Below are 24,396 nucleotides of genomic sequence, written 5' to 3'. Positions count from 1 at the left end.
CTGAAGTTGAGACTCCTGGTGTGAAGCAGAAATAGGTTGGAGTCTCTGCATGGATTCAAGTAAGTAACAACCCCTCTGGTGTTAACCAATAGACAAAGGGATATAAGAGGATTTTTTCCTCTGAAATTCAGTGTTCTAGGTGAACTGCACTGACTTACGAGAGTACATGATGGTAGATGGAAAAGCTCAAAAAGTGCCATGTTAAGTAGCAAGGGGAAATAACTCAAGATATGCTTGGCAAGCTTCCAGAATAGAGAAATATCTAGATAAGGAAATGTGGGAAGATTGACAAGCTGGAATCTATATTGCGTGAGATCTGGAGCTGGAAAGCTCAGAGTCAACAATAAGCAGAACTAATTCATGTGATTACTGAGCTGATGCAAGGATCTCTGTGGCTTGAACATGAACCTTCCTAACCTTAAGCAGTTTTCTATGTTCAGGAGATTACAATATGTCTGGTAGGAATCTTGTCCTTGGGTTGGGCATTTGGCATAGCAGTTAAGACATCACTTAGGATGGTTTCAGCCAAATGGGAGTAACCGGGTTGAGTTCTGGCTAGGAGGCCCTGGGTGACTGCTCAGAGGACTGGGTCCCTGACATCTGTGAAGAACACAAGGATTGAGTCTTCAGTCTGGGTCAGCTCCGGCTGTTGTGGGAATTTGGGGAGTGAATCAGAGGATGGGAAATGTTTCTGCCTATGTCTCTATGCCTTTCAAGTAAAGGAAACTCTCCCATGATTTGGGGTAGAGATAATAATAGAAAAGCTAAGGTTCTCCAAGATCTAATACACAAATATACTTAGGATATTTCTTAATTCTATTTATAATGAAGAAAATATCAGAAGAAACATTTTAGTATCCAGAATAAGAATTCAGTACAATATAATGAAACTTTCTCTTGTAAAGATAGGTCAATTTCGAAACACATTGCAGGTAAAAGTTGCTCAGTCACTTTTGTAGAGTGTCATTTATATTAGCCTGATGACTCATCCAAGATGGTCAAGATGGTAGTGGTCTTTACTAAGTGGTCGTTTACTAAGTGATCTAAGTGTTTTGGAACCAAAAACTAGAATTTGAGGCAGAATCATATGATTACTATCTATACTTTCTTCATCTGTAAAATGGAAATAAAGTACCCATCCTACTCATTGTAAGCATTCCAAAATTGTACTGTGACCCACATATTTTTTCTTTAAGGAAGGAATTAAAGGAGAGATTCTTGAGAAACTGACATCATACTAATTCATAAGTTGAAATTTTTCACAATTAAAAAATTAACAAGAATTCCTTTCTGCCTATTTTCCTTATATAATTTATATTTATTCATATTTTCCTTTTATAATTTATAACAGTATAAAGTAAATCATTATAAAGCTCATGTAGTTTCATTTTAAAACTGTGTAGATCTTGTCACTCTCAACTGATCATGTTATTACTGATTTTTCAGTATTTTAATTACAGGGGTAATACGTTAGACAACTGATAAAGAGATAAATACGAACCCATCATAGGTCAAAGTTAGACCAGCAACTGATTTGCCCTCACAGGCTAGAGCAAAATATAACAGGAAAAATAAGAAGGAGATTAAAGAAGTAAAGAATGAATATTTGGCAATTCCAACAAGTGTAAATTTGAATTTTTTAATGATATATCCTCCTGAAAGCATCCCAGTTGCCATAGTAGGTACGGTTATGAGTCCTAGAAATAACAAAAGAGAAGAAAGTTATAATCATATAAATATGATTTTTATAATATGTCTTTACATATGAAACAAATTGCATATCAACCAACTTCCTCTAATTTTTTTCCTTCTTAAATACAAGGGTGATAGGCCTGGATAGAGATAGGGGAACAAGCTCCCAAAAAGGAAATACAAAATAATTCCACCTCCTAATAGTGAGGGCCTGGCTTCCTCAGTAACCAAAAAAATATATATGTAAACAAAAAAAACAGTCATAATATTTGTGTCTCTACAGATGATTTCTATGAGGCCCCTCCCCTTTTTAGCCTGTAGAGAAACAATAAAACACCATCTTTATGCCTGAGACTGATACATTGAAAATACTTTACATTTTTTAAAATACAGTTTCAACCCACAAGAACTCACTTGTGATTTGCCCAGAATGTTAGAATTGAATGCTTGAATTAATATCTCTTCCTTGTTCATCAAAACACGTATAGGAAGATACTTAAAAATGTTGTAAAACAGAAACAAATTTTGATACAAAAATTTGAAATCCATGCATAGTTGTTTAACAATACATGTTTTCATAAACTTTTTAAAGACTCCCTCATGGCCATAAATTTCAAATACTTTTACATTAAAATAAACTCATCTTTTAATTCCTTTTCCACAAACTGAAGCTCCTTTATATAGCCTTGGATGATAAATATGTCTACACACAGTATTAAAATGGTTGGGGTGAAGGGGTGGGTGTTTGGTTAGGTGGTTAAGTCACTGGTTGGGATGCCTGCATCCTGTATCAAGATAACTGTATGACTGGTTTGAGTCTCAGCTTATCGGTTTTTGATCCAGCAGCCTGCTAATGCACTCCCTGGAGGCAGCAGCCATGGTTCAACTATTTCAGTCTCTGCCACACATGTGAGAGACCCAGATTGAGTTCTTAGCTCCTGGCTTTTGCTTGGTCTAACCCTGGGCATTTGGGGAGTGAACCACCAGATGACCTCCCCCCACCCCCGTGTGTGTGTGTGTGTGTGTCTTTCACATTAAAAAAAAATGAAAATAATTCTATGATTTCTTTTTTTTGGACAATGTTTGGGGCAGGTGTTTGGCACAGTGGTTAAGATGCCACTCGGGATGCCCGTATCCCATATGGGAGAGCCTGAGTTTGAGTTCCAACTCCACTCTTCATTATAGCTTCCTGCAATGTGTACTCTTAGAGTTGGCAGGTGATGGCACAAGTAGTTAAATTCCTGTTCCCCATTTGAAAGACTAAAATGGACTTCCAGGCGCCTGGCTTCCACCTGGACCCTATCCAGCTGTTGCAGGGATTCTGGGAGCTAACCAGTGGCTGGGATATCTCTTGCTGTCTTTTTCTATATGACAGATAAAAATGAATGTAAACAATAAAAAAAGTTTGACCCCCTTTTATAACTTTTCTATTGCACGTCTTTGAAGAGTTGTTAAAGATGAAAACCTCTCTAACAAAAAACTCAGCTTAGTTTATTGGGAACAAAATTTCACTTTAATAATTTACGCTTTCATTTCAGTTTCAAGCAGAGACTCATACAGAAGTCTGGTCCAGTACTTCAGCAATTCTAATTCTTTTCTTTTTTCTTTCTTTTTTTTTTTTTTTTTTTGACAGGCAGAGTTAGACAGTGAGAGAGAGAGAGAGACAGAGAGAAAGGTCTTCCTTTTTCCGTTGGTTTACCCCTCAATTGGCCGCTATAGCTGGTGCCTTGTGGTCGGTGCGCTGCACTGATCAGATCTGAAGCCAGGAGCCAGGTGCTTCCTCCTGGTCTCCCATGGGGTGCAGGGACCGAGCACTTGGGCCATCCTCCACTGCACTCCCAGGCCACAGCAGAGAGCTGGCCTGGAAAAGGAGCAACCAGAACAGACCCCAGTGCCTCGACCAGGACTAGAACCCAGGCGAAAGATTAGCCTAGTGAGCCACGGTGCCAGCCAGCAATTCCTTTTCAAAATATTATTTTCTCATTTACTTATCACATAGCCCTGTTACTTAATGAATTCTTTAACTTACTGAGTTTCAACAGTGTTTCCAAAATACTGGAGTCGTGGAAAGAATCATATAAGAAAATCTGCCCTTAATAAGTATATCCAAATATGCCATTAAAAACAGATATTGTAGCAAAAAAATCTTCAAAGTGTGATTTTTTTGAATTATGCAGAATTTGATGATATATTTAATTCTTGTTTTGTAAACATCAATGTAATGATTTTTTTAAAGTAGTTGAGTTCTGATTTTAAAGTCTATGAACTATACAATTATAATGATGACATTACATGGTTTATCTCACTATCTAAGCACTATATTATGAGACCCAGTTATGTAGGTACCATATATATATATACATATGTATATATACATTTTATATATATATATATATATTCCATTCCCATGTAATGCTTCCTTTAGGCACTCATCTAACATGGGATAGAACTTCAAATGCACAGCAATGTTGACATCACAAGATTGACAAATCTGATGAGATTTGAAAAAAAAAGAATAAAGGGAAATTATATCTATTAAATATGGGAGGCTGCACTTACAATAAAATTTCACTTAGAATACAACCATTCAGTAGAACATCACTTATCCAGTAAACAGGCAAACAGTATGTCTTACCCAACAAAAAGTTAGCCTGAGATGTTGACTGACCATACTGTTGTTCTATATATTTGAAGATATAAGTAAAAGAACCAATAAAACTGCTGATCTGTAGCAATGTTAAAGCCAAGAAGATAACATATAGGCGATTGGTAAGGATGCTTTTCATAGACTGGAAAAAACCTAAGAAGTAGAAAAATAAAGAAACATTAGAATGCAAATTAAATACATATTAATATCTTAATCTTATAAATGTCATATAAAATCTAAAATAACATTGATCCATAACAAAATTTTAAAAGTATTCAGCTTTCCTACTGTCAACAGTTTATCATATAGATGCCTTAAATATTTTCCATATACTGATTAATATTTATTTGTTTAGTTCATTTTTTTTTTTGACAGACATAGTTTAGACAGTGAGAGAGAGAGACAGAGAAAGGCCTTTCTTCTGTTGGTTCACCCCCCAAACAGCCGCTACGGCTGGCGCAGTGAGCCGATCCGAAGCCAGGAGCCAGGTGCTTCCTCCTGGTCTCCCATGCGGGTGCAGGGCCCAAGGACTTGGGCCATCCTCCACTGCCTTTCTGGGCCACAGTAGAGAGCTGGACTGGAAGAGGAGCAACCGGGACAGACTTCAGCGCCCAGACCGGGACTGGAACCCGGGGTGCTGGCACCACAGGTGGAGGATTAGCCTAGTGAGCCGTAGTGCTGGCCCTGTTTAGTTCATTTTACCCAAAAATGGGAACATACATATGTATTGTTTTGTGATTTGCTTTTTTTAAAAACTTTTATTTAATAAATATAAATTTCCAAAGTACAACTTTTGGATTATAGTGGCTTTTTCCCTCCATAACCTCCCTCCAACCCACAACCATCCCATCTCCCACTCCCCCTCCCATCCCATTCACATCAAGATTCATTTTCAATTATCTTTATATATATAGATGATCAATTTAGTATGTATTAAGTAAAGATTTCAACAGTTTGCACCCACACAGAAACACAAAGTATGAAGTACTGTTTACTAGTTATACCGTTAATTCACACAGTACAACACATCAAGGACAGAGATCCTACATGGGGAGTAAGCGCACAGTGACTCCTGCTGTTGATTTAACAATCGACTTGCTACGTTCACTTACCATTTGGTTATTATTGCATACATACTAGCTCATTTATTCATTCATTCAACAAATATTTGGTTTTTAATGGGATACTAGCCAAATGCTAGGTGTTCAAGAAAGCAAAAGTAGGCTATGTCTAAGTATTAAGTATTGGTACTTAATAACCTAATTGCTCCATGAATATTATGATTATTTAAAAATAGTTTAAAAATATTTAAAATTTAAATTAAAAAATTAAAATATTTATACTAAATTACAAAATAACTCAAAACACACAGGAATAAAAACACATTTCAAAACTCTTAAAGATGAGGCAGACATTTGGCCTGCAGTTATAAAATGCCTGCATCCCACATTGAAGTACCTGTGTTTGGTACCCAGCTCTTCCTCCTGATTCTAGTTTCTCAGTAACATGGCAATGCTAACCTAGACAGTTGGGTTCTGCTACCCAGGGAGGACACCTCCTCATCCCTGGATGTTGCATGCATCTGGGTAGTGAACCAACTGGTAGGAGATCTCTCTTTCTCTATTTCTCTCTCTCTCTCACTCTCTCTCTATATATATATGTGTGTGTATATATATATATATATACATATATATATATATAAAACTTTCATATATATATAAATTTCACAGATAGACTCCACTAAATACATATATGGTCTGTTTCCACTTATCCTATAAATAAATAATATTTAAAACTTTAAAGATTGATTTGATATTAGGACTCATCACTCTTACTCCCTAGTATTCTGCTTTTTTGCAATAAAATACATCTCCTGTAAATCTGGCAGTGTTATAAACCACCTGTCTTAAGATGCAAGAAGGAGAGGCAGGGAGTGATGCTGTGTCTCAAGTTACGTGACGACAGGAACTGAACAATAAGCATGTCTGCAAACAGACGTGTAACCAATTCACAATATGTTCATGGTAGAAATTATGTGATCTGGGTCTGTGATTACCAAGTCAGTCACAATAATAGGCCAAGTAGAAGGAACTAGATGTGTTTATTGAGAGATGGATTATACAGACTTTGAAAGACCTTGCTCTTGAGATCTCAAAAGATTTCCACTAGATATGGTCAGAACCAAGATTTCCATCTAATGGTAACTAAGAAATAGTTTCATCTGCTTATCATAAAATGAAAAAGTTATAGCAAACGACAAGGAAGAGAAAAAAGGACATTTATAGCAGGGATAAATAACAATTAAAATTTTTAGGCCCAGATTCTAAAGTTCTATTAGGGTTCACCAATCAGGAAGTGCACCAGTGATTTGTAAAGCCATCTAAGTCTGATCTTTGATTAAAAGAAACAGAACATACGATTCAACCAGATTATTGAAGTTGGAGGTGGGTGTGAACTGGATGTCATGTAGTCTGAACTTTCACAGTTAGACTCCACTAAATATTCCCATTAAAGGGATCAGTAAAAACTTCAAGTGATGAAAAGCTGACTGCCTCAGAGAGGGATTGATCAACTTTTAGATAGTTCTTATCATTGCATATTATTTTAATAATGAATGAAAATCACTTGTTTTTGTTTCTAAACAATCAATCTTAGGAATAATACAATAATAATATAATAATATGTCATACAATGTACATATATTATTACATTATACATAATATAATAATATTAATAATTAATCTTCAGGAATATATAGAATAAATCCAGTATTTTTTCTTCTGAATATATGCTCTTAGTTATTTCATCCATTTTTTTTTAAAGATTTATTTTTATTTATTTGAAAGACAGAGTTACAGATAGAGGTAGAGGCAGAGAGAGAGGTCTTCCATCTGCTGGTTCATTCCCCAAATGGCTGCAATGCGGAGCGCTGGGCTGATAGGAAGCCAGGGTCCAGGAGCTTCTTCTGGGTCTCCCACACGGGTACAGGGGCCCAAGGACTTGGCCCATCTTCTACTGCTATACCAAGCCATAGCAGAGAGCTGGATTAGAAGAGGAGCAGCCAGGACTAGAATGGAGCCCATATGGGATGTGGCGCTTCAGGCCAGGGCTATAACCCGCTGTGCCACAGCACCAGCCCCTATTTCATTCATTTTTAATAGTTTTATAACTACCTGAGGACCTCTTTTCATTTAGGTCACTATCCTTCAAACACAATTGATAATATACATGATGTTGATAAGTGAAGTTGATCTTCATTATCTTCTCTATGCTCTTTGCCCTAACAGTCAATCCTGTCCTTAGACTTAGACAATCCACTAAGTTTATGGGTTTGATAAGGTAGAGGAAAAGCATAGCACACATGAGGGTACTTCAGAAAGTTCAAGGAAAACGTGGGAATAAAAGATAATTTGGAGTAGTTAAAATGCCACTTGGAGACACCCACATTCCACATCAGAGTGTTTGAATTCAAGTCCTGGCTCTATTCCGAATTCCAGCTTCTTGCTAATGCATACCTGGGAGGCAGTGAGTGATAGTTCAAGGTGTTGGGTTCTTCAGTTGGATGGATTTAGGCACTCGGGTTCAGCCTGGCCCAGCCCCAGCTATTGCGGGTATTTGGGGATTAAACCAAGGAATGAAAGGTTTCATTCTGTCTCTGTCTCTCTTCTCTCTGTCTCTCTTTCTCTGATTCTTTGCCTTTGCCTTTCAAGTAAATAAAATAAATAAAAATTAACTTTTAAAAAAGTTAAAATCCATGTATGCAGTAAGTGCTTTCCATTAACTTCTAAAGGCCCTTGTGCAAAGTGAAAAATTCTTGGTGTGATAACTTTGGTGTGCTTGCTAAATTTAAAAGAATTCTAACTTAGTAGCATGCTGGTAAATGTTTAACAACTGGCTGTTGGGGGTACATTGATGTGTAACATTTCCCAAGTTCTGTGCTAATAAATGGTGATAAAATTTCCTGTGGTGGCCAATAGCAAGTGACCAGTGTAGCCTAAAACTGAGCAATTCTCTAATAATCCAATACAAAGTGGTTCTAGCACATTATTGTTTTTCACGTAGTTATTTTTAACAATGAAATGGGTACATGGAAAAACTGATGAGAGGAAGAACTTGAGTTATACCTAAAAATTTGTAATTCTACTTTAATGTCAACTTGCAAGGCTGCCATGGGTTTAGCTATTTTTTATTTATTTATTTATTTATTGACAGGCAAAGTGGACAGTGAGAGAGAGACAGAGAGAAAGGTCTTCCTTTGCCGTTGGTTCACCCTCCAATGGCCGCCGCAGACGGCGTGCTATGGTCGGCACACCGCACTGATCCGAAGCCAGGAGCCAGGTGCTTCTCCTGGTCTCCCATGTGGGTGCAGGGCCCAAGCACTTGGGCCATCCTCCACTGCACTCCCAGGCCATAGCAGAGAGCTGGCCTGGAAGAGGGGCAACCAGGACAGAACCCGCGCCCCAACCGGGACTAGAACCTGGTGTGCAGGTGCTGCAAGGCGGAGGATTAGCCTATTGAGCCGCTGCGTTGGCCTGGGTTTAGGTATTGCAGTTTTGCTTTTCACCATTCAGCATTTCTCCCCAATCTGAAGATCACTGTCTACTCCTCCTGGTTTCAACGACCTTTCAGTGGCTGTTGCTGGATCATTCTCCTGATTATTGTTTCTCAGTGGCTCCCCATTACCAACCAGGGCTTATATTTGAAAGAGAAGGAATTCCCACATGCTGAAGAACCTTAGTTCATTAATTAGTTCCAATTATTTTAACTAGTACCACTGTTTCCATTTCATTTTTGGACATTTTAGTTAGTAATATTGTTATACAATTACCAAGAAAAAACTGCTTATTCTAATTACCTTGGGAGAAACTTCTAACTTCCTCCTCCTAATTCCATCTTCTCATTAGAGTAGAAAAACTTAGCCTTACCACAGTAATTAAGGTATTTTGCATTGTCTATGCACCTTTCAGCATCACCACTATTTATGATGATCTAACACCAGGACATAGTATAGTGCTTGGTATCATTTGTTGAGTGAACGAATAAGATATGACATCCCTTTTCTCTCTTACATTTTATATGCACTCCTTGGTTTATAAGGGACAGATATTGCTTTGGTTTCTTCCTGCTACAGAGCACAAAATTACTACTTTTTCCAATGCTATGTACACAGGAAATATTTACTAAATGTAACACGAGTTTTAGAAAAATAATTCAATTGAATTTAGTAGGGAGGAAAGCTACCTCCAGAAGGTTTACGTGTGATTTGTTATATATCCCTTCATAGAGATTAACAATTCCAAGTTGATCGTGAATGTAAAGTACCTACCTGTCATATTTTCAGTAACATTTTGTCCATGCTTGGTCAAATGAGCAGTTTGGCTTTTATCTTCATTTGTTTTGGTCACATGCAAAGTTTTTGAAGCTTTTCTTTCCTTCTGTGGTTTATTTGGATTTTTGGGCAGGAAAAAGAACGGTATGGAAGCAATAATGGATATTGTTCCAGCCATAAGGAAACCAAGCCACCAAGCACCAACCCATCGAGCATCCTTAGGAGTTATTCTGATACTTTCTACAAGAAATAAAGTCAGTAAAAAATCATTTTGAAAGATAATGAGTCCAGGCAATTTGTTGTTGTCCTATTGTAATTGTCCTCCACAGATGAAGTAAACTATATTTCATCCTTTCTATGCTATTCCAGTGATATTCACAGATCTAGAGGAAAATGGTACTAAAACTCACAGAGAAACACAAAAGACCACAAATGGCCAAAACAATCTTATATAACAAAAACAAAGCCAGAGGCATTACAATACCAGGTTTTAATACATTCTACAGGGCACTTATAATAAAACATCCTAGTGCTGGCACAAAAATAGACATGTAGATCAAATGTAACATTACAGAAACTCCAGAAATCAATCATTCCACGCATCTACAACCAACTAATCTTTGACACGGGAGATAAAATTAATCCTTACAGAAAGAACAGTCCTTCAACAAATGGTGTTCGGAAAATTGGATCTCTGCATGCAGAAGTATCAAACAAGTTCCCTGACTTACTCCTATATAAATATCAATTCAAAATGGATCAAGGATCTAAATGTGCAACTTGATAACATCAAATTACTAAAGAACATTGGAGAAACTCTGCAAGACATTGGCATAGGTAAAAGTGTCATGGAAAAGACCTCAGAAGCATAGGCAGTCAAAGCCAAAATTGAAAAATGGGATTACATCAAGATGAGAAACTTCTGCACTGCAAAAGAAACTCTCAGCAAAGTGAAGAGGCAATCAACAGAATGGGAGAAAGTAGTTGCAAACTATGCAGCTGGTAACAGATTAATACCTAGAATCTATAAAGAGCTCAAGAAATTCAACAATAACAAAAGAAGCAATCCAGTTAAGAAATGGGCAAAGAACTTGAACGGGCATTTTTCAAAGAGGAAATTCAAATGCCCAACAGACATATGAAAAAATTTACCCAAATGAAATGAAATCAGGATGTCAAAGAATGATCTGTACCCATATTTACTGCAGCTCAATTCACAATAGTTAAGATTTGGAATAAACCAAGATGTCCATCAATTGATGACTAGATAAAGAAATTATGGTATATTTACACTAGGAATACTACTCAGACATAAAAAAGAATGAAATCCTGTCTTTTACAACAAAATGGGTACAAATGGTTTTCAGTTCCAAAATAAGCCAGTCCCAAAAAGACAAACACCATGTGTTCTCTGATTTGTGGTAACTAATAGAGTACAAAAATATAATACATGGGAGTGAAATTGACATTTTGAGCTTAGATGATTGTTTATAGCCCTTGTCTACACTGTTGAGGAAAGTGATTTTTTTCTTGTTATTCTTTGTTGAGTTCTTAGTGTGGGGTTAATCTTATGAATATAAAGTAAACTGAAGGTAGATCATTGTAAAAATTGAGAGGAAGGAAGAGGAAGGATGGGATCACAGGAGGGAGGATGGATATAGATGGAGATATCACTATGTTCCTAAATCTGTATATATGAAATACAGATACATGTATTCTTTAAACAAAATCGAAATAATAAATAAATAAAAAAGAAAGCTTAATCTGGAAGCAGTATGAATGAAAATGAGTGAGACTGGTGGCAGACAATACAGGTGAAAATTTCTGTAATAATTCAGTCAGTAATTTTTTGTTAAGATAAAGATAAAGGTATTCATGAATAGAACGAATATAGGGAACAAAGGGAGTTAGAGGTTAAGGTGATGAGCCCAGACTCTGACATGTTGAATTTTATATGCTTATAAGACATGTAAGTAGGAATGGGAGGGAGGAGGGAGGGAAGGAGGTTGGGAAGGAAGGTGGGAAGGAAGGAACGAAGGTAGAAGGGCTAGAAGAACCAACTAAAACAAGGCACAGAAAAGCATCTATTGAAACTGGTAAATTAGGTAGAAATCAATTATATTTCTCTAGTGGTAGAAGCCAGATTTCAGCTGCAAGTGGATGGGAGGTGAGAAGGTGAGCCATCTAATTTAGGTTATTTTGTTTTCAAAGAGCTTGGCTCTGAAGAGAAATAAGAAGACAGAAAATCATCTACAAAGTTGTTTGGAAATATACAAAATTATGAATATAAAATGATGGAAAATAGAGTGAGGATAGGGAGGTTTAAGATGCAGGATGGATGAGAGAGAGGATTGATGGAATTGGATCCTGGGAGAAGGGAGAAGAGGGAATCTAAATTCTGGAAGGATGTATTAAGAGTAGCTGGAGATAGGAACAAGAAGGTGCAGATGAATTTGATGCCAGGATATCTGTATGGAGAAGATACTGAGGTTGAAGAAGTTTCCACTCATGGTCTCTATTTCTTCTACAAAGGAAGAGGAAAGCACGCTCTGAGAATGACAAGAAAGGCCACAGATAACACTCACATGGGCATTGTTTTATCCATTTGCTCAACAATCTCTAATCGAATGTTGCCATATGCCAACTCCACTGCTAGGACCAGGAAAAGTGACCGAAACAAAAATGCACAGTGGAGTTACGCCAATCACTTCCACGTGACTTGACTCAGCAGCCACAAAAAGCCTTTAGAAAAGCGAGCTGTACAATTCTACACTTCAGTGTCCAAACCACAGTCAGCTGAGAAGTGGAATTCACAGGGAGAGGAACATTTGAATATTTGCTATTTTGGATGAAGTGACCTAAAATAAATCTGTTAATTTTTCTCATTTTATACTTAGTTGTAAAAGTGTGGGATAGATAGGAACTGAGTTCTGTTTTTATTCTGATTTAATGCATTTTTTTCCTACTTAAAACTTTTTAAAAATAGTAAAAAAATGAACATTGAAAGAGTAAAATCAAATATTTGGATGAATATTGCTTTGTACTTGAAAGACACGATCATATTACATGTTTTGATTGTACTTACTCAAATCCACAAATCCAATATCCACATACATTTTGGCAGACAGAGATCCGATTGCAAAGCCAATGATAGGGCCAATCATTGCTACTGCATGCAAAGCACCTGAAGATATTATAAAACAATCTTATCAGATTCCAAAAACACATGGTTCTGATGCATCATGATTTTTAAAATAACATTACACAATACACTTCTCCTAATAATTTTTCTAAGTAAAAGCAATAATTTAGTAACAATTTTACAAATTCAAATACAGGCTCAGAGTAAGTAACCATGCAATTTAATATTTTCTGTGAATTACCTAAATAAACAGAAGAGCTTCCTTCTTTAGCAAAATCATCAATGTAGGAAATCCCTAGTGGTACTATAGGGGTTTCACCTATTCCACGAAGCATGTTCCCCATTAGGACGTAGATCCACATGTATGACCCAGAATCCTTTTCACAACCTGTGTAACAAGAGTGTTTTATTTTAAAAATTAGCTTTATCATTCTTGTCATTCATCTACTTTGAAACATTTATGTTTTTTGTATTTTTTGCTTTTTTCACTAATTTTCAATGATTCACATTCACTTTGCAAAGTTTGCAAAAACAGAAAACACAAAAGAAATAAAAATAATCTAAAATCCCAGTATACTTAGGGTCATTTTAACATTTGTTATATATCTCATATATTTTTAAAAAAGATTTATTTATTTATTTGAAAGGCAGAGTTACACAGAGAGAGGAGAGGCAGAGAGAGAGGTCTTCTATCCGATGGTTTAGTCCCCAATTGGTTGCAATGGCCAGAGCTGCGCCGATCCAAAGCCAGAAGCCAGGAGCCTCCTCCAGGTCTCCCACCTGGGTACAGGGGCACAAGGACTTGGGGCATCTTCTACTGCTTTCCCAAGCTGTAACAGAGAGCTGGGTCTCGAACTGGTGCCCATATGTGATGCCCATATTGCAGATGGTGGCTTTACCCACAATGCCACAGTGCCAGCCCCTTATATCTCATACATTTTTACCATGCACATAAACATGTGTAATGTTTATTATGTACATTATATATGTAAACATACAATTCATAGTATCATCTTCTTTTCCAGTTAACACTGTATCTTGATAATTTCCTCATACTGTTAAGATTTCTTTTATATTAGGATATTAATGACTGCATGGTAGTGTGTTAAATAATAGTTTCATAAGATATTTAATCAATGTATTTGGTTTTTACTGAAAAATATTTCTAATTTTTCATTCTCCCAACATGAGCTATCTTGGCTACAATTGTGATTCCATCCTTGTTTACATTCTTGTTTATTTTCTTGATTGATCAGTAAAAGTAGAATTGCAAAGCCAAATAGGTAATATATTATAATTATCATTTTCTAAAGATTTATTTATTTGAAAGGCAAATTACATGTTTTGATCGAGAGAGGGAGAGACAGAGGGAGTCACAGACATACAGATATTCCACCTCCTGGTTCATTCCCCAAATGGCCTCAATAACTGAGGCTGGGCCAGACCAATACTAGGAGCCCCGAACTCCATCCAGGTCTACTGGGTGGGTGGCAGGGACCCAAGTACTTGGATCATCTTCTGCATTCCCAGGACCATTAGTAGAGAGCTGACTCAGAAATGAAGCGGCCAGGACTCAAACCAGAGCTCTTAAATGGAATGGTGATATTGTAAGCTGCAGTGATTTTACCCACTGTGCCACAGCACCTGCCCCAATATATTTTAATTCTTTAACAGATCTTGAAAACTAAGCTCTGGAAGGAGCTACAAACTTACACATTCCTAGCACTTAAAATGTAAAATAATTTTCCTTCCTCCACCTCGATTCCTATTATTTTAAATCTTTTCCTAATAGGTAGAACATTTTTTAGTTTTATCCTTTGTGATTATAATTTATGGTTTCTGCTATAATATGTAACATTCTCAAATTGGCTTAATAATTCGCATTTCTCACAAACAGCAAAGTTATATTTTTCACATATTTATATCACTTCCTTTTTTTTAAGATTTATTTATTTATTTGAGAGGCAGAGTTACAGAGAGGTAGAGGCAGAGAGAGAAAGAGAGAGAGATCTTTCATAGGCTGGTTCATTCCCTAAATGGCTACAACAGCTAGAGTAAGGCCCATCTGAAGCCAGAATCCTGGAGCTTCTTCCAGGTCTCCCACATGGCTACATGAACCCAAGGACTTGGGCCATCCTCCACTGCTTTCCCAAGTCATAGCAGAGAGCTGGATTGGAAGAGGAATAGCCGGGACTCGAACTAGCACCCATATGGGATGCTGGCACTACAGGCAGCAGCTTTATCTGCTATGTCACAGTGACAGCACCCATTTCCTGCTTCTTTTTTAAAAAATATTTTTTTGCCAATTTCTTACTAAAAGCACCCTCTTTTTGTATATAATCTTAAAAGTTCTTTATAAATAATATTTATTAACATTATGATTTGATTGTTTGTAAAGGTAATATTTCCCATTTGTTTTTTAATCAATTATGCCAATAAGTATCACAATATTTTTAGTTATATAATTAAATTTGGGATTTTTATAATTTTTTGCCACTATTAATTCATACCTTTCCCCAACATCTCAGATGACGTTCCATTGAGTGATAAAGTTTGATAAGTTGAACAAGTTGAAAAGCTTGAAGTTGAATTCTCCGATGGATTAATATTGGTTTCTTTAGAATACCTGTAACTGCAGGAACATCACTGGATTTAAAATTTTGCTTTATGTATTGAATATTCTCACCTTCCCCAGAAATACAGAGAAATTTTCTCCCTTATATGCAACACTTTGTCTTCAAGTTTCCAGAATTTTGTCAGTTTTCCAGTTTATATTTTGGGAGAGGTTATCGGAAGTGAAATGGTTGTCCACTAAAAAAAAAGATAATTAACTACTCCCCAGGTAATCTGAATTATCATCTTGCTATAACTCTAGGAATGCTTATATTCTGGTTAAGATTTTAAAAACTGAACTATTCTGACTGCATTTTTCTTAAAAGTGCTAACTGCATCTACTCATGCCTTTGAATTATCTTCAAAAATAACCACAATATAAACTTTCTGATAATTTAGGATGACATTTAATAAACTGAGAACAATATTTTACAAATCAACCTATAATACATGTAAAATCATTTACATTTTCTCTCAAATACCTGTCTGATTTTCTTTCATGGGCACACACACATGTGTACACACACACATACATTCTAAGACTCTAAAACTTAGTGAAATTGTAATCCATTTCTACTTGGTAAAGGAGAATTTGATAACCACAGCAGAGATGAAACTACAATGGGAACAAATGTTGCTATCCAAAAACACCAGGATACGCTGTAGCTCCAAGTACATACAGCCTGTTTTGACAAACTAGGTATTATGATCAGTTTCAAAAAAAAACTATAAAGAAAATACATAATTTTACTATTTCAGCATATATGCTTGTTCTTTAAGATAAGCATATATGATAAAAATATAAAAAATATACAAGCTTCTGGATTGTCAGAAAGGAAAAAGGGAACATTAGATTTGCTTACAGATGAGGGATAGGGCAGGTTAGAGAGGACTTCACAGTAAGATGACATAAGAGACGAATTTTGAAAAGGGAAAGGAGTTTAACCAGTAGAAAATGCAGAGAGGTATTCAAGCTGAGGAAACACTGTATGCCAAGATGTGAATATTGTGGTATTAACCCATCAGCAAGGGACTTCCAAGGTTTTTGACTGTGACCAACAGCAAGAAACACATTTTGCATCGCAACCATGAAACACAGACACACATATTCATAAATATATGTATAACCAAATTTTATAGAATAGTATTTTTGCCCATTGACATTCTATTTTATTCTGTTCTGTCCTGTATTGTGGAAAAATGTGGACCTAAATAACCTGAATTTGTTTATTGACCCACTAGTTGTCCAGGAACTGAAGTCTGAAAAACTGCTTTAAGAAACTGGAAATTTTTATCAAGAATAAAATAGCTAGGCTTGTGTTTAATGTGTACTCTAATTTGAGTTAGAATAGAGTTGGAACTGGAGGAAAAACATCAATACCAGACACAATGGGGGTACTTCCAGTAGGATCAGGATATTGGGGGATGTTCAGCTTTGATAGGAAGATGAATAAGCAAGTTCTGGCGACTACTAGTTAGCAGGGTTGCAGTAAATAAAGCATTCAGGATGAGGCCCATGATGTTGATTGGAGTCCCTTTGTGAGTAAAGGAACCATTACTTAAAAGTGAGTGTGAAAACCTGAGCTGGTCTAGGCACAATGATAAGCTAAGTTTTGAATACAGGGATGGTAAATGCTTGTGGAATATTAAGTTGGAGATATTCACTTAAGGTGAATGATTATATATACCTTGAGTGTTAGAGAAAGACACTGCATCTAGGTGATAGTTGCATTGTAGTCACATAAAAATCAGGTAGATTGCACGATTAAGAAGATTAATGAGGGAGCAAAGGAGATACTGACATCCTGGTGCTGGAAACAGAAGAAAGCATGGATGTGATGAAAAGGCCACAGATACAGGAAACAAATCAAGAGATGATGTGAAGTGTTGAAAATAAGAGCAAGGAGCAGTATCATAAAGGAGAGATTTTCATAAGGATTAAATGTAGAAAAACATGAAGCTCAATTGGTGACCAAAAGACATGACTGTTGGATTGGGCAGTGAGTAAATAATTGGTGTCTCCAGCAGAAATTGTCTCCCAATACTCACTCTTTTCTCTTTCCGTAGCAACTGAATTGAAGTTGGGATTTTTAGCTGGGAATAAATGGCAGACTAAAATAAGGTCTGCTTTCACCCATGTCTGTATATAATGAGTGTGAAATGGAACTTTGGAAAATTTCAAGCTAGTACAAGTATTATTTGTTTGAACATGGCTCTTATGCCTTAGCCTTTGCACTCTGCTTTTCCTTCTTGTGCTTCTTCGCTTCTTTTATCCTGCTGTCTGGACCAATACTCGCACCTAAGGTTAAGGTCACACAAGGCAGAGAAACAGGACAAAAAGAAGTAGTATCATGACACCCTGGGACTGGTTATAATAACTTTTTTGGTGAAGAATAAGCTTCTATTCTGTCATTGATATTTTTAGTTCTCTCTCATGAGCACCTAACTCTAATAAAAACTAGACAGTGACATTAAGAGGAAAAGTTTCAATGGATTAGTGATGGGAAAACCCATACAGTAGTCTGCTGAATAGTGAAGTCTTACAGAATAAGACCAAAATATAGGCAAAGGCATGATTCATGAATGTTGTACAAAAAGCCAAAAGAACTTGTTTATTTCATATAAAACTATATACCTTATTTAGTCCTATTCATACTTCAAAATCTATAAAAAACAAAGGTGCATAAAGCAGTAAGGTAACTGTAGCATCACAAATATACTCCATTCCTATACTTACTTAATGCCTATATATTTTTAAAAGGTAGAATGGCCCATTTTAAAGGAAAAATTAAGTTTTAGAATTAATTTACAAGATCAGCCCTTGTCCCGACTGTTGATGTACAATGTAATACTTTATCCATTTTAGTATTTTTTTTGTTCTAGTTAATACTATTGGTTGAACTCTGTAATCAACACATATTTATTCTTAGGTGTTGGAATTCAATTGAAAAGTGATCCCTGTTAAATATAAAAGAGTGAGAATAAGAGAGGGAGGAGAGGTACAATTTGGGACATGCTCAATCGGACTTGCTCCAAATGGTGGAGTTAGAAATGTGCCATGGGATTCCAATACAATCCCATCAAGATGGCACGTACCAATGCCATCTCACTAGTCCAAGTGATCAGTTTCAATTCACAATTGATCACACTGATAGGTCTAAGAATCAAAGGGATCACACAAACAAGACTAGTGCCTGCTAATACTAACTGACAGAATAAAAAAGGGAGAGAATGATCCAACATGGGAAGTAGGATACACAGCAGACTCGTAGAATGGCAGATGTCCTAAACAACACTCTGGCCTCAGAATCAGCCCTCAAGGCACTCGAATCTGGCTCAAGAGCCCATGAGAGTATTTTAGGCATGGAAAGCCAAGACACTCTGGAGAAAAAAAAAAAAAAAAAAAAAAAGGACCTAAATGAAAGGTCTCTGCGAGTGAGATTCCAGTAGAAAGAACGGGCCATCATAGAAGGAGGTACCTTTCTCTGAAGGGAGGAGAGAACTTCCACTTTGACTATGACCTTGTCTAAGTAAGACTGAAGTCAGCGAACTCAAGAGGCTTCCATAGCCTTGGCAACTCATGACTAGAGCCTAGGGAGATTACTAACGCCATAAGCGAGAGTGTCAAACTGTTAAGTCAACAACAGGAGTCACTGTGTACTTACTCCTTATGTGGGATCTCTGTCCTTAATGTGTTGTCCAATGTGAAGTAATGCTATAACTAGTACTAAAACAGTATTTTTACACTTTGTGTTTCTGTGTGAGTGCAAACTATGAAATCTTTACTTAAAATATACTAAATCGATCTTCTGTATATAAAGATAATTGAAAATGAATCCTTTTTTTTTTTTTTTTTGACAGGCAGAGTGGATAGTGAAAGAGAGAGACAAAGAGAAAGATCTTCCTTTGCCATTCGTTCACCCTCCAATGGCCGCCGAGGCCGGCGCACTTTGGCCGGCGCACTGTACTGATCTGAAAGCAGGAGCCAGGTGCTTCTCCTGGTCTCCCATGGGGTGCAGGGCCCAAGCACTTGGGCCATCCTCCACTGCACTCCTGGGCCACAGCAGAGAGCTGGCCTGGAAGAGGGGCAACCGGGACAGAATCTGGCGCCCCGACTGGGACTAGAACCCGGTGTGCCGGCGCCACAAGACGGAGGATTAGCCTGTTGAGCCAGAAAATGAAAAAATGAATCTTGATGTGAATGGAATGGGAGAGGGAGCAGGAGATGTGAGAGGTATGGGTGGGAGGGAAGTTATGGGGGTGGGGGGAAGCCATTGTAATCCATAAACTGTACTTTGGAAAATTATAGTTACTAAATAAAAGTTTAAAAAAATAAAAAAAATTTACAAGTTAATAATAATTAACAGCACAGAGGCATTTAATACTTACTATCCCATGAAGAAATGTGGTAAAGCCGTTAAAATACTTCCAGTTCCCATAACAAAACATCCAATTCCAATTATCTTCGGTCTGTGTAGTTTTGATCCAAAGTAACTTACAAACACAATCACAAGCAAATTCCCTAGAAAAAGAACAAAATCATGTTGTTATGATTCCTTACACCAAACATTGACTGAGTCCAATTTTTGGTTCAGCAGAATTAAAGGCTTGAGAGTGGATACAAATAGAACATGATACCCTTTCTTTAAGACCATGTAATTTAATGGAGAAGGTGAGTCACCTACATTAAAGCATAGGTTTCAGATACAACAGGAATTCCTTGGATTATTTGGCAATATTATTAAGGCAAAATTTTATTGAAGAATGTGGAGTTGACTGGACTGTGATAGAATGAAAATTGAAAACTGTTAGAATGACAATGCAGAGAATAATCTTCCTGAGGTTTATTATTTCATGCATTTATTCACTCATTCCTAGCACCCCTTAAATTTCTATTGTGTGTTTGCTATGGTGTCTGGTGCTACAAATATCTTTAAAAAAATAAACCGTCATACCCAACTTCAAAAAACTTACATACAAGTGATACATATCGTCAGAGATGCCATTAGACATCATGAGAAAGAAAGGAGAAATCAAAATAATTAAGGCCTTCTGGGAAATTTCATGGAGGGGAAGCTGCTTGAGAGTTAATGTTAGGCATAATTTACTTAGAATACGACGGGGAAGAAGAGCATTCCAAGTTGATGGAGTCACAACATACTCTGATTCATCTGGAGCTACAGATACAACAATGAACAGATAGTAACCAAGAATTACTAGACTTAAAAAGCACTGAAATGAATCAGTGGATAAAGTAATACCACAGAGAAATGGTTGAATAAGGCTTAAACTAAAAAAGAGACAAAATCTTGAAAAAGTCCAGCTAGTGTCTCCAGACATCCAAGAACATGTTGCCTCCACACACTCAGAATCAGCGGGCTAAAAATCACAAGAGAAGTATAAAATGTTATACAATAAGATATTATGGAAAATGATTATGACATCACATGAAGGAGCAGAAGGTAGCATGAGAGCAGACTGATGGAACATGAAGAAAAAAAGGACAAGTGTACAAAGTTTTAAGGGAGAAAAAAATGCACAGAAAGTTTTATAGTCATCTTGTAAATGCTTCGGGCATAAAGAAATAAGAATATAGGGGGAAGGAAACAAATTATAAACATAAAACAAATTTCCTCAGCTTAAGGAAGACTTCAGACTTTAGATGACAATTCCTGCATTTTCCAGCAGAGATAGTGTAAACAGAAACAGTCTGAGATACATGCTGGTTTCATTTTTAGGATTCAGGAATAAAGGGAAGATGCATATTAGTGCACGAGAATCATTCTGATAGTAATTTTTCATACATGATATTGGCTTAAATAGAAATTTCAAATTTTCTAAGAAAAAAGATTTTTAATTTCATACCCAAATTATCACTTGATCATGACAGTAAATTAAAGATATTTCCCAAAAACTAAGGGCTTAGAAAATATGTCATGTGTTTAATTCTTTCTAGAAAAAATAATGGATTGAAGATATGGCCTAGTAAAACTAAAGCTGAAACTTGAAGTCAAAAGATTCAAGAGTCAAGAACAAGAAGTCAATGAACGGTCAACTGAACTTACCATGGAATTCAAATTTCTGCTGTTAAATGGCAGCAAACTTTAACAAAAGTACTAAGAATCCATTCTTCAATAAAACATGACACAGTGAATTAAAGTTATAAATTAAATTTAAGGCTATTAATTTTCAAAGTTAAAAATTCTAGATGCTTCCATTAAGGTAGAAAGGTGAAAGATATGGCAGATGGTATCTTAATCACGAAAATCAGAATTAGTAAGGAAAAGGTAGATAAGTCTTCATATCTATAATCATTTCTTTATATAATTATTTTATATACTATATAATCATATATTTAATGTATATAATTATTTATTATGTATTATTTTATATGATTATTTAAAATATTCACTAATTAAGCTTATTGCAAAAGCTAACTTGTAGAAAATACTCTTAATCTATATAACATACATAATTTGGTGGTCAAACAACTAAAAAGTGAAAAGAAAAAGGAAAGTGAGTAGAGATAATAAGCTATAAATTCATAAAATAAAAAATTAGTGTTGAATAACTTTAGAAAATTTCATTGTTGTTGTCTCATTAACAATAAAAAGTAATCAACAAAGCAAGATCTTTAAGGTTCCAAAAAAAAAAAAAAAGGACTTTTAACCCCAGTTAAATAATTTAAATCTAAGAAAGTTTGCTCCAAATCTGTTCGTTCTTCATCAAATCCGAAGAACGATAGTCCTCTAAGTCCTCTGTCAAGTTTCCTCTCTTCTTAAGAAGGTGACGGTCAAGATTCACAAAGTGTTAGCTTGCAAGAAATGAATTTGTGTAGGATCAGGTTTTCACCATCCTCAACATCTGGAATCATGACACTGTGACCTGCCATGCTTTGGTTATGGTTGGTCTCCCAACTGTTCATATGCTAGAAGCCTGGTACCCAGTGAGGCAACATTGAAATGGCGAACAGAGATGTGACTATCTGTTGTTGAGGGCTGTCCCATGCATTGTACGCTATTTAGCAGAATCTCTGGCCTCTACCCCTACATGGAAGCAGCCCTCCTACCTCGAGCTCAGTTCTGACAATCAAACATGTTTTCAGTGACTGTCAATGGGGAATTTACTACTGTCTGAGAACTGGTGATGTAAAACATGTCTGAGCAGTGTATGAACTCTGCAAGTCTGAGTATTAAAATAGAAATAAATGTTACCGATTTCAAAGCTCCCATCAATGAGTCCAGAAAGAGAAGAGGATATATCAAATCTCCTTTCTATTTGAGTGATGGAACTTTTCATAATGATTGCACCTAGAGCCTTGCAAATATAGCTCAGTCCGAGAGCTACCAAGAACATCTACAAAATAAATAAATAAATAAATCAAATACAAAATAAATAAAACCAGAAAAAAAAAACTGGTTAATCAAAGGTAGTTTACATGTACATGGAATCAAAATTGTTTTACTTCTTTACTTAAAAGCTATTTTTATCATAAAAGTATACCCAACTTTCCCTGATACCAGCTGGTACTTCCCAGCCCTTTTAACATTTTCATCACTATAGGATGAAGCATCATTTTCTAATTTGGTTACAACAGCAGCTTATCAGAACAGTACATGTAAGTACTATTTCTACTTAAAGTCTTTAACCGATTCATAAGAAGCTAGACAGTGTTCCCAGGGATCTTCATGGTAAGCTACTCTTTATTTCCAAGTGCCTATCACCGGTTAATTCAGGGAGTGGCAGAACAAAGACAGCATTTCCAGGAAGCCAGCAGAAAAACCGTATTTCCAAGAGACAACGAGAAATTCCCTGACCAATACAATGACTGACATTCAATCTAAGATACAGTGATTAGAGGTGTTTTAACTCAATTTCGTTTTAATAAAATTTATTGACTCATCTTTTTTCTTAAAATTCAGTTCACACCCGTAAGTGAATTTCAGTTTGCTCTATTATTAAAATCTGACCACAATGGATTACACATTAATATATCCCTGAGATTCATATGTTAAATTTTATTCCCTAATGTGAAAGCATTTGGAGATTAGCCTTTGGGAGATAATCAGATCATTAGACTAGAACTCTGGTGACGGGATCCATGGCCTTATGAGAAATGGCCATCTACCAACCAGGAGGAGGGCACATATCAGTACTTATTCATTCTGTCACTCTCATCTTGGCCTTCCTGGCCTCCTGTAGTACAAGAATTAAATTGTTTTATCACCCAGCCATGCTCTTCTACCTGTCTGAACTAACACGTCTTTTTTCCTTGTGCCTCCAGCTATGGTTTGGATATGGTATGTCCTGCAACTGTTGATGTACTAGAAGCTTGGTGCCCAGTGTGGCAGTATTGAACTTAGGGAACCTTTAATAGGTAAGGCTTAGTAGAAGGTAATGGGGCTTCACCCCCACAAATGGATTAATGCAGTCTCAAGACAGTAGTCAGCTCTTCTGGAAGTGAATTCATTCCCAAGAGAAACATTTTTATCCAAGGGTGGACCTGGCCCCTCCTTACTCTATGGCCTTTTTGCTCCTACACAAGGACCTTTTGCCTCTGTTTCCCTTTCTGCCTCTCCACCATGTGACGACACAGCCAAGGTTTCCCCCAGCGGGCTGAGGTACCGTGCAGTTTGGACCTTCCCGTCACCAGAATCATGAGGCAGATAAATGCCCTTTCTTTACACACCACCCAGGTATTCCGTTATAATAATACACAACAGCCTAGGACAGCTCCTACACTACGGGGGTCTCCACCATCACATGTAGCCTCAATGGCTTTCATAGACTCCGGATATATTTTTCTGTTGCTGCTCCAGCCTCACTAATATTCTCTTTTCAACATAGTAACCAGATAAGTCCTTTCAAAATAAAAATTAGCTCATGCTTCCACTGGTGCCCTCCTGTCTCACTTGTACTAATATCTTTTCAGTGACTTTCAAGACCCTAAATGACTTGTCCTCTCTCAAACTC

At 36.6% G+C, this 24,396-nt stretch overlaps 1 protein-coding gene across 2 annotated transcripts in view; it reads right to left on the bottom strand.

Annotated features, from left to right (window-relative positions):
* Positions 1-24,396, bottom strand: part of LOC133761936 (solute carrier organic anion transporter family member 1B3-like) — a 68,427-nt gene that overhangs the window by 20,749 nt on the left and 23,282 nt on the right. Inside the window, exons 3-10 of one of the 2 annotated variants that reach the window (XM_062194924.1) lie at positions 22,638-22,779; positions 19,813-19,945; positions 15,321-15,442; positions 13,052-13,198; positions 12,754-12,852; positions 9,666-9,908; positions 4,328-4,492; positions 1,502-1,697 (exon numbers count right to left, since the gene is read on the bottom strand). In XM_062194924.1, coding sequence (XP_062050908.1) covers positions 1,502-1,697; positions 4,328-4,492; positions 9,666-9,908; positions 12,754-12,852; positions 13,052-13,198; positions 15,321-15,442; positions 19,813-19,945; positions 22,638-22,779 — 1,247 coding nt within the window. The remainder of the gene's footprint in view (positions 1-1,501; positions 1,698-4,327; positions 4,493-9,665; positions 9,909-12,753; positions 12,853-13,051; positions 13,199-15,320; positions 15,443-19,812; positions 19,946-22,637; positions 22,780-24,396) is intronic. The other variant, XM_062194925.1, reaches the window with a different exon arrangement.

The sequence above is a fragment of the Lepus europaeus genome, chromosome 6 (assembly GCF_033115175.1).
Source record: "Lepus europaeus isolate LE1 chromosome 6, mLepTim1.pri, whole genome shotgun sequence".
In the NCBI taxonomy this organism is placed as follows: Eukaryota; Metazoa; Chordata; class Mammalia; order Lagomorpha; family Leporidae; genus Lepus; species Lepus europaeus.
Note: the sequence above shows the minus strand (reverse complement) of the source record. Positions and strands in the feature narration are given on the sequence as shown.